The sequence below is a fragment of the Hylaeus volcanicus genome, chromosome 2 (genome assembly GCF_026283585.1).
Source record: "Hylaeus volcanicus isolate JK05 chromosome 2, UHH_iyHylVolc1.0_haploid, whole genome shotgun sequence".
Taxonomy (NCBI): Eukaryota; Metazoa; Arthropoda; class Insecta; order Hymenoptera; family Colletidae; genus Hylaeus; species Hylaeus volcanicus.
Window position 1 is genome coordinate 29,419,063 of NC_071977.1, and position 11,100 is coordinate 29,430,162.

Genomic DNA, 11,100 nt, shown 5'->3' on the forward strand with positions numbered 1-11,100 from the left:
ATATATTCAAATTGAGTCGACTGTGACGCACATTTGTAGAGCACCTCGCAATTATAACTTTATAGAACCACATAGAAGAAAAATGTATGAAAATGAAAATTTCTTTCGTTTTTTTTCTGTCAAACCAAAATTACGACCTGCATCGTTCCCGCCGATAGGAGGTTTTAATCGCGAGGTGTTCTACAAATGTGCGCCACAGTCGACTCGATTCGAATATGTGTGAAAATAGGATAAAAAGTTCGATAGAATTAATTTTTTTTTTTTTAGACCCCCTAATTCAGGATACTCCCTTAAAGATTCGAATGTTCCAAGGCATTCGAAAAAATTTATGGAAACTAAAAGACCACGTTGCAAACGTGCACGGTTTACGAGGTTGCGCATTGTTTTGGTACAGGTGATCGGTCTGTTGCATAACATGGCAAGAACAGGTTGCACGGTCGCGTGCGCGATTCATCAGCCCAGCAGTCGCATGATATCACAATTCGACGACCTGTTGGTTCTCCACAAGGGAAAGTCGTTCTACTGCGGTACCTGGGACGACGTTTTACCGACATTCGAAAGCGCGGGCTACGCGTGTCCCCCGTTTTACAACATTGCAGAATTCGGTAACTTGGGAAATACGTTAACGTCTAAACGTTAGTAATGTTTAGGGCGCGAGTTGAGAGCGTTCATATTTCCCACAGTTCTGGAGGTTGTAACCGCGGAGAGAGGCGGGGATTTGCGTAACCTGTACACAAACAGCCGCGAAAAGTACTCGGAATGGAAAACGCACTTCAAGTATCCAAACATGGGTAAATGCATACGAATAAAATTCTCGTTTACTCGAATCCGTATTAAACAGATTGCATGTATCGGGTTGTCCGGAATAGTCGATGTCGATTTTTGGTAGATGGTACGGGTCTGAATGTATCGAAGTGGTCGAAAACAAATAGGATGGATAGATCCCTTAAAAGTTGGAAAGGTTGTGGAGCAAAATGGCACCTATGTAATTTAATAAATATATATTGAAATTCAAACGTGTTTTTGAGTACGTGTCTTAGAAATTGGCACGAACTTTCTGGACGACCTGATACATCGACCTCAGTTTCTAGAACCAAGTACGAACTCATCCTTCTTTCTAGGGAGCGATTCGGCGGTTACAACGAAAATAGACAATATTTCGAGCAAATCGAAATCGATTTCTATGTGGCAAGAACAGAAAATCCTGTTAACGCGAGCGATGATTTGCATCAGACGAGATAATGTTAGTGTATACACGTATGCGTGAAAGTTTACGTTAGAAATGCTGACGTTTTGTTTTTTATCGTGTATTTCATTTTTGTACAGAGCTGTCGCTTGTTTGCTTTTAGACCCTAACGAAGCTCAGATTCGCGGCTCACGTGGTAGTGGCGTTTCTACTAGGCATAGTATTCTACAATTCTGGGACCGACGCTAGCAGAGTCAACAGCAACATAGCATGCGTGTTTTTCATTTTGCTGTTTCTGTATTTCGCGAGTTCCATGCCAGCGGTGTTGATGTGTAAGTCCAGAATTGTTACAAGTATGATATTTGAAAAATTTCGAACGCGAGCAAAGATTACACTGTCCAACAAATTTAAACCTTTTTTAAATTCCGCGATATCCACTAGGTGATTCTTACAGGGTTCCTCGTTCTAAATACGTATCCGAAAGTGAAATTGCTCCATCGCCCTTAGTTTTCGAGAAATTCGCGATTTTGTAAATACGGTCGATTATGAGAGAAAACGTGATACTACTTGAAAACTACGAACGCTAGAAAGTTCTATTTAGTCTTAAAAGATAGAGGAGCGTTTTCTGAATATGAAGACATGTTCCTTTAGAATTATCTGCTCTTTCGAATGCCTGTAAATGAACACCGAAGTTCAAAAAGTTGCCGACGCGAGTACTTTTCACGAAATACTGTTGTATTTTGATGTTTTTTATTTGAAGAATCTTAAGAATCACCTAGCGGATATCGCGGAAAAATAATCGTGTTGGACAGTGTTATTAGACGATCTGTATTCGATTTATATATCGAAATTATTTCAAGCGCGCTGTGTTTGCAGTTCCCATTGAAGCTGCAGTCTTCCTGCGGGAATACTTGAATAATTGGTACCGTCTAAGGTCTTATTACACCGCTAAAATTATGTCGGATTTACCATTGCAAGTAAGTACGATACGGATTTTTGCTTATGTAAAATGTTTTCCCATATGTAATTGATTATTTTCAGATCCTTTCTCCTTCGATTTTCATCGTCATCGCGTATTGCATGACTGGCCAACCAATGGAGTGCGTCAGATTTGTCCGTACTTGGTTAATTTGCATTTTAACAACGGTCGTCGGACAGTCGTCAGGAATGCTTGTCGGGGTTGCGTTCAACACACACGTAATAAATTAAAATACTGGAAAATGTTGGATTTCGAAATAAACTTTTTCGAAATAAACTCGATTCAATTGGATTTCGACCGAGCCATAGTAACGAAAACTATTAATATTTCAGTTAGGAGTGTTTTTGATCCCTGCGCTCAACATGCCAATGATCCTGTTTGCTGGATTCTTCTTAAAATTCAGCGAGGTAACATTTTACCTACAACCTTTGTGCGTTGTCAGTTTCTTCAGGTTCGTTTCCTTTACTTTTCTTTCCAACAAAAATTTAGCGCACGCTAAATATTTATCCGTCCTTTCGCAGGTACGCATTCGAAGGTATTCTGCTGACAATTTACGGCGATGACAGAGAAAGATTGCCGTGTTCCAAATTGTATTGCCACTTACGCTCGCCAAGTAGAATTCTGGACGAGATGAATATGCCGACAATTACATATTATACCGCGATACTCGGATTAATCGTTTGGATAATCTGTTTACAAGCGTTGACGTACCTGGTATTAAAATGGAAAGCGTACACGGCTAAGAGATAATTCGTGACTTTTAAATAATCGTTTATGTACTTAGAAGTAATTCTAATTAGAAATAAATATAAGTAATTCGTATTTTATGATAGATTATTCCATAGCATTTATCGATACATTCTTTTTGATATAATTTATATCGACAGTAAAACACAATCGATAGCTCCGGGACGACGGGAAGCTTATCGGAAGATTGATAAACATCAAAATCTTTTTAACTACTACAGGCCCAAAGTATCTTCGTAAATATTAATTGTCCGGTTAGTTCGATATCAAGACTGACTGTGTATAGTGTACAACAGACAGAGATTGGTAGCTTTCGTACTATTTTAACAGACTTGGTGCATTCTGAGAATTGATAATAAACGCGCTGTGATAACAGTCTCTCTTATTTTCAATATGAATTGTACACACGCTTAAAAATAAAAGTAATCATTCGTAAACAGGATTTTCATAAATTAATTAAATTTAAATATATTTGATTACCGACTGAGTTCAATGGTACTAATTTTTGTGGCGCCATCGGTGGGGAAATGCCCAAGTTTGTAGTGAAAACAGTTCTCAACATTTTCGTAAGATGGCGCGACTAAGACACCAGCTGCAGGGATTCTACGTAAGAGAATTAAAATCCGCTACGTTCAAACGCAATAACCAATTACAATTATCAATGTGAAGTATGAAACATGCGTGAAGAACTATACATGTAAAAATCGATAAACATGTGTAACCCCACACAGCTTCTTCCCCAGTCTAGTAATATGGGGTGCAGTTGGTACAACTGTTTCAACTCCATACATTCCACTCGCCATCTCGCGATGAAAAGATCGAACTAAAATCCCGACCTCCGTACAGCGCACCACCGGGGAAACGCCCAAGCTTGTCCTCGAATAGTTCTCGCTGTCACCGCTAGATGGCGCCATTTTATAGGGTATTTACCGACATGATGGTAAATTACCATCCGACGTCGGTAAATACCCTAGAAACAGCGCCATCTAGCGGTGACAGTTCGAACTAATCGATGACAAGCTTGGACGTTTCCCCGGTGGTGCGCTGTACGGAGGTCGGAATTTTAGTTCCACCTATTCACCGCGAGATGGCCTTCGATTTGACCGAAAATGCCCGGGAACCCACAAGAGAAATGTGGTAGTTTCAAAGTTTCAAAGAAAGGTTGATATAATTTGAACGGCGCGAATTTCAAACACAGTCTTCGGTCTCAACTGGTGAACTATATTTCTGGTCCCATCGATATAAAAATGTTAACAAAATAATCGTATAAAAATACCTTAAATATGCGGTATGCACGAATGGAAGAAATGGGAGAACGGTAAATTACAAGCTACGAAGAAAATGAGTCTTAAATAATGTTAAAACCCTGTAGTTACATACGAAAGTATATGCACAGACATGTGCAACTTGGAAACCAATCGTTTCGTATTTTGTTAATTGACTTTCGTTAAGTAATTATTGAATATCACGTTTAACTTCCGAAGAAATTAGTATTCTTCTTCCTATTCCTATTCACTTCAGAACTTGTACCACGTGTTTCCGAATGTGCAACCTTCGAAATCCATTGCACCGGGTAGTTGATATTTGCATTTAAATTGCGTAACAAGTATATACAGTAATACCTCTCTGTAAGGTGTTATGCCACCTTGATACTCCAACTTTTACGCGAGATATACATGCTCGGATAAAATGACGTTCATATAGCATATAAAATATTTCCTAATCTTTAAAGAACAATTTGTAAAAAATGGTCTATATTTACACACCTAGAAAAAACTCGGTTTTATCAGTTCTGCCACGCTCTATGACTATACTAAGTGACATTCATATCGCTTAATTACAATTGCATTAACATAACAGGTTTAATGAAGTATTAGTCTGTTCGTAAATGTTTTTCTCACGTCACAACATTAATGGGTAACACCACTCTAGAGGCTGAAATAAAAGCCTAAGTTTGATAATTAATTTTGAGAGTATCGCAAAAGGAATAGGATTTCTTTTTACAGGGTTCATTTAACACATATTGAAGTATAAACAAAAACTGTTGTCTTATTATTTCGATACAAAATGGCCGCGCTGAAGGGAGTCTCCAAAATTGTCTTTCTTTTAAAACGCCTTCATCGGAGAACGGTTTTCTCGCTCTGTATAACATTTGGAACAGAAAACCAATACATTTTACGACATATGTACTGTTGGCTATAGAAGTACGTAGCAGTTTTTTACTTACAGAAGTACGTAACAATTTATTATTTATTTTTTTTTTTTACCAAGAAATGGGTTAATGCGCAATTTCTACATTATTTGATTCTTAAAGAAGAACCCTGCGTACTTCTATAGCCAACAGTATATAGATTATAAAAGTTTTTGGTTATTTGTTCCAGATTTTATACTCAACGAAAAAACCGTCCTTCTGTGAAGGCGTTTAAAAAAAAGTCATTCTGGAGACTCGCTTTGTCGCGAAAGGTTATTTGGTACTAAAATGATAAAACAACAATTTTTGTTTCTACTTCAATGTGTGTCAAATAAACCCCGTAAAAAGAAATCCTATTCGTTTTGCGATACTCTCAAAATTAATTATCAAAGTTAGGGCTTTTTTTCAACCTCTAGAGCGGTGTTACCCGTTAAACGACTGCCGAAACAGTCATTCATCGATATCACGATAAAACGAAGCTACTCGGAAAACGTTTCGCGAGGAATGCATCGACATTGATTTGTGAATCTTCCTAATAAATTTATCGCACAGACGCGATCTTCCATTTAAGAAATAGGTAAGCCGCGACTCGTGTCAATACGAGTATCGCAACCAGCGCTATAACGTCGTTCCAAAACTGTTCGGCGTCCATCGCGATGTCGGAAAGAAATTTCGCTGGGTATCTGTAATGGCAGTATAAATTGTTCTTCTGTTTACACGGTAAGACCGGCCGATCCATCCCGTATATGGAACCAATATATCTACGAATTTAAACACATCATTATTCACACTGACTGTAGTAATTTCGCAGTATTTTGCATGTCTAAACACTTGTTGCTTTTAAATTCAACATTCTAGCGATATCGTCAATGAAATTCGAACATGATTAATCTGTTATAAAAAGTATTACCCTTCCAAGCCGTATCGTAGAAAACTGACGTACGTCCCCCATCTCAAATAACTCGGTATGTCGCGCAACGATACACCGAATCCAGCAAACATCATCAATGGTACCGACAACGTTGGTCCGATGAATGTCCCGTTCTAAAATTTATCAAAGAAACTTGATCGTCATCTTCCGCGTCAAATTCAATTGTATATACTTTGTACACATTCGCCCATCTTTCGTAATAATATCAAGTGGCTGGTCTGAAGTTATTTTCATAAAAATAAAATCCCGGATTAATTCCTAATAAACTAATACAGGGTGCGGCAGAAATAACTCCCACATTTTAAAAAACGATTGAATAAAAATGGTACGAGATACCACCAGAAACTTTTTATTTCTTAAATCTAGATATAAAAAGGTTCTTTCTACTTTATGTTTGAAAAATTATGTCGTCCAAATAGTGGTCTTTACGGGCGATACACATTTGGAGTCGTTCTTGAAAGTTTTCCATCACTCGCGCTAGCATTTCGGGGGAAATTCTTTCAATTTCCTCTTGAATGGCCTTCTTTAGTTCATTCAAGGACCAAGGACGATGTTTGGAAACCTCGGTCTTGAGGTATCCTCACAGAAAAAAGTCACATGGACTTAAATCCATGGTCTCTGGTGTTATCGCGTACCATTTTTTTTCAATCGTCTTTTAAAATGCGGGAGTTATTTCTTCCGCACCTGTACTTTCAAACTTTGAATCTCCGCATGCAAAAGAGTTCGAATTCCTTTATTTGAAACTACCAGATCTTGCCCTTGATATTCGTTCATGCACCAGTACCATTAACATTCCAATGAAACGCAGTGATTCAGCGCGAGGCACGAGTATACGTACGATTACGTTGAATACTGCTCCGATCATAAGGCCGGTACCTTGACTTATGAAAGCTACCAGCAGGCTAATAAAGAAAAACATCAAAAACCGATAAATCTCTAACGGCTGGGACGTAATCAAGTATACTATTATGGTGAAAGTTAGACAGCAGAATATCGTAATCGGCAAGTCGACCACGGTCAAGGCCGTGTAAAATGCCTTCAAGCTGTACCACCTGTTGAAATGCTCCTTCAGCAGGATGTTCATTTGCATCGGAACTGGAAAAAAAAATCGTAACTAATATAAAACTGATATAAATGCTAGAAGAATGAAACGTTGTAGGAATAAAAACATTAGTTGGCCAACCCAAGAACGAAAGGATAGAAGTCGAGCATAAAGATCGAAGAACAGACGCGTTGGTAAATTGTTTTCCTTTTTTTCTTTATACTTACAAGTAACTACAGTAAGCATCATTGTGGTCATCATGTGATGTATAAGAACAGAAAAGAGTAGATTATAGTTTTCTAAAACTCTGGCGCCATCCATGCCAGTTTCGAGGAAAACCGAGCCAAGCATGAAACCGACAGACACATTCACTATAATTCGCAAATGCGTTAACGTCTGCAACAACGAAAACTTGGTAAATGCTCGGCAAATGGAAGTTTCAATTACTATCTAATTATGTCGTTCTGTGCTGTTTATGTTACCAGTCGTTACGAGGCGAAGGAAATTACGCAAGAGAAAGTTGTGTAAGAATAAATGACATATGCAAAAAGTCGGAATATCAGAAGGCTCTAGCTAATTGCACTGTGTAACCTAACTGTTAAACTATCATTCGAGGTAACGCAGCTGTACGACCTACCGTATCTCTTTTACACATCAGAAAACCCCTCGCCACCAAGATTCGAATTTGATGCATCAACGAGGTGGCTTGGAGGCTACTGCTACCGTTCGCGTCGACGTTCTTTTTGAGGGGATGCAATGCTGTAAAATTAAAAATGGAAACGTCGTTATCATTAATGCTGCATGGAATTACAGTACTTCGCGTTCAGCGTAAGGTAATAACGAGGCGTACAGTGCGTGTAGAATGTATTCGTACACCGATCAATTTCCCAAAAAACTTTTCTGTGAAATTGTAGTTTCTTGACTTCTTTTCTTAACTTCTTTTCTTATAATCAATGATATTTTACATATTCTCGGAAATCTTTAAGATAGATATAGTCCAAACAATATTTACTAGTTCGTGTAATTTGTAAAATTAACAAAAAAAAAAATGCGAAAAGTGGGTAAAAGTATAGAAGCAATAAGTATTTGTACGATTCTTGTGACGAACCATTTACAGTAAAGTTTATAACGTAAACATATTTGTTTATTGCTTCGTACGAATTAGAAAACATCAAATTTCCAGTAAAGTACTTTTAAAAAAGACTCGAATAAAGGAATTGAAGAAGATCCCGCCTTCTTATTAACTTCTAACTAATAATTTAGTTAATTTAACGCTTAGAAGAGTCGCAATAATTATAAAATTAAAAGGTAATCCCTCGAAGGAAGTATTATATACATATAAATTAATGTTAAACAGTTGTGCGAATACTTATTGCTTCAACATTTCTATCGATTAATTGTTTCTTTCTTGTTAATTTCGCAACTTACATAAATAGCTATTTTTTTTTTTGTACTCTATCTATTCCAGAGATTTCCGAGAATATGTAGAATGTCATTGTTTATAAAAAAATAAGTTAATAAATTACAATTTCACATAGTTTTTTTTTAAAAATTGATCGGTGTACGAGTACTTTCTACACCCATTGCACGTACCTCTCAAAGCTTTCCCGTCCAACAAATCATTCCGATTTTCGAACCACTTCAAGCTCCTGCCTTTCTCCGTGCCAGATATCAACAACGATACTTTATCTTCTCCGTACTCGCCGCACGCCAACTCGATAACTGCGAAAGAAAACGCGGACGTAAATAAAATAAATGCGCAGAACGGGACGGCGCAGCGCACTCGAAGATAATTACACGTACCATAATCGGCTGGATTGTGATACATGGGACACGGCAATTTTATGTCCTTCAAGTAAGGGATCAATTGGCTGGTTGTGCCGTGGTACAAGCACTCCCCTTTCGCCAATACGTATACCTATCGCACGAACAAATGACAAAAGATAGAGAAAAAAAAAAAGTAAATATTGTCATTCAAAGGACGTAAATGCGAAACGTTATACAGGGTGCGGTAGACGTAAAACTCCCACATTTTAAAAAACGATTGAAAAAAAGTGGTAAAGGCCACCATTTGGACGACACAATTTTTCAAACATAAAGTAAAAGAAACATTTTTATATCTAGATTTAAGAAATAAAAAGTGTGACTTTTTTCTGTGGGGATACCTCAACGCCGAGGTTTTCAATTTTCCTTGAATTAAAGGAGGCCATCCAAATGGAAATTGAAAGAATTTCCCCCGAAATGCTAGCGAGAGCGATGGAAAACTTTCAAGAACGACTCCGAAATGTGTATCGCCCGTAAAAGGCCACCATTCGGACGACATAATTTTTCAAACATAAAGTAGAAGAAACATCTTTATATCTAGATTTAAGAAATAAAAAGTCTCTGGTGTCATCTCGTACCACATTTTTTTCAATCGTTTTTTAAAACGTAGGAGTTATTTCTGCCGCACCCTGTATCAAGTAGACGTTGCTATTACCAGATCGAAAAGCTGGAAGAGAGACGCGCTCGGCTGATGAATCGTGCAAACGATCGTCCTTCCTTGTCGCGCAAGCAGCTTCAGCAGATTTACCACTTGCATGCAAGACGAACTGTCCAGACCTCTGAAAGAACCACGTACGCGGTTACGTGAATACAAAGTACAAAACGTTAAGCTTAAGCAGCGCGTTATATTACAAAGTAGACGTTGTATATCCTTATTATCATTATTTTTTTGATTACTCGTCTCTTCTCAGATTAAATTGACCGTAGAATACGCAATGGACACTTCTTCTTGGACACTTACGTCGTTGGCTCGTCGAGGAACATAACGGTCGGATTATTGACCAACTCCAAAGCAATGGACAGCCTCTTTTTCTGACCTCCGCTTAATCTTCCCGCTCGCGTATTCATGTGCTCGTACAAACCCAATGTCGTCAAGATCTCCTCGATCTGGAACATACGGTATCTCCGTTCGAATTTCGAAATTTCGCAAACTCGAATATAGTAGCTTGTAGTTTCCGTCTGAATCGCGGACATTTATTTCGATTCGATAGACGGTACAAAAATGGAAAAAAGAACGAATTATAATTGCGCGATAAACGCCAAAACATCCGAAATATTATCGTAGATGATAAATATTTCGTTTGGTCTGTTTGGATGCTCGGTGAACTCGGTGCTCGGCTTGGCATTGTATTAAGCACCGTTTCTTTAACGACGCTTTATCTTATCGAGCTTCCGAAACGTATGTTTAACATGATTAGTATGTTTAACGCGATTAGTACCCGATGTAATTCGAAATACATGTGGACAATTGACCCCGGCAACGATACATTACTCACTATCGTTTCCTTCTCGTATTGCGGAATCTTCGTTGGGAGTTTGAGGTCAGCGGCCACTCTCATGCTCTCGATGACCGTCAACAAAGGCTCGAGGCGATCATCCTGAGTGATGTACGCGCTGCACCTGTGGCGATCATACATCGAAACGTATGAACCGCGTACGTGTGACCGACAAATCCTCGAATAAACTCTTAATTACACAACATTCATTTTTTATCTTAAATCTAACGGAATGTATACATTCACTAACGGTGTGGGAGTACGCTAATGAACGCGAACAGGTGAGATTGTAGTATTCATACGTATTTATCGACTTCGATAAAACTATGCATCCGCTAGTAATAGTTTACATTCACCGACCATCTGCTTCCACTGTAATACATATTGCGTATACATATGGAGCTCACTTTCGAAAAGAATTCATCTGTCGAAGTCGTCCATTGATGTAGACGTTACCATTCACCCCGGTTATCCTGTATCCCGACAGAACGTCCAACAAGGTCGACTTTCCTGCGCCTGATGGCCCCATCAACGCGATCAACTGCTTCGCTGGAAGTCTTCCACCTATCCCGTGCAGGATCTCTTTCCGACCTGCAAACGCAATCCGTTATTTCATATACAAAGGAGAAAACGACCGTTACGCACTCAAAGTTTATGTACGCGCAGGAACTTGTGTCCTGTCTAAGAGGCGCGAAAATTGTCTG

At 38.5% G+C, this 11,100-nt stretch overlaps 2 protein-coding genes across 8 annotated transcripts in view; one reads left to right on the top strand and one right to left on the bottom strand.

Moving 5' to 3' along the window:
* LOC128884919 (ATP-binding cassette sub-family G member 1-like) overlaps positions 1–3,012 on the top strand; it is a 7,802-nt gene extending 4,790 nt beyond the window's left edge. For 5 of the 6 annotated variants that reach the window (XM_054138607.1, XM_054138608.1, XM_054138605.1 and 2 more), the window contains exons 5-12: positions 395–605; positions 684–791; positions 1,122–1,243; positions 1,350–1,518; positions 2,063–2,163; positions 2,228–2,383; positions 2,498–2,616; positions 2,687–3,012. In XM_054138607.1, coding sequence (XP_053994582.1) covers positions 395–605; positions 684–791; positions 1,122–1,243; positions 1,350–1,518; positions 2,063–2,163; positions 2,228–2,383; positions 2,498–2,616; positions 2,687–2,915 — 1,215 coding nt within the window. In that variant the 3' untranslated portion in view covers positions 2,916–3,012. Of the gene's footprint in view, positions 1–394; positions 606–683; positions 792–1,121; positions 1,244–1,349; positions 1,519–2,062; positions 2,164–2,227; positions 2,409–2,497; positions 2,617–2,686 lie in introns of those variants that run through there. The other variant, XM_054138610.1, reaches the window with a different exon arrangement.
* A 1,100-nt stretch (positions 3,013–4,112) lies between these two features.
* LOC128872036 (ATP-binding cassette sub-family G member 4) overlaps positions 4,113–11,100 on the bottom strand; it is a 16,040-nt gene continuing 9,052 nt past the window's right edge. For both annotated transcript variants that reach the window (XM_054114315.1, XM_054114316.1), the window contains exons 3-13: positions 10,804–10,987; positions 10,397–10,520; positions 9,862–10,007; positions 9,556–9,679; positions 8,880–8,994; positions 8,670–8,798; positions 7,714–7,835; positions 7,304–7,472; positions 6,873–7,129; positions 6,014–6,147; positions 4,113–5,864 (exon numbers count right to left, since the gene is read on the bottom strand). In XM_054114315.1, the coding sequence (XP_053970290.1) occupies positions 5,645–5,864; positions 6,014–6,147; positions 6,873–7,129; positions 7,304–7,472; positions 7,714–7,835; positions 8,670–8,798; positions 8,880–8,994; positions 9,556–9,679; positions 9,862–10,007; positions 10,397–10,520; positions 10,804–10,987 (1,724 nt within the window). In that variant the 3' untranslated portion in view covers positions 4,113–5,644. The remainder of the gene's footprint in view (positions 5,865–6,013; positions 6,148–6,872; positions 7,130–7,303; positions 7,473–7,713; positions 7,836–8,669; positions 8,799–8,879; positions 8,995–9,555; positions 9,680–9,861; positions 10,008–10,396; positions 10,521–10,803; positions 10,988–11,100) is intronic.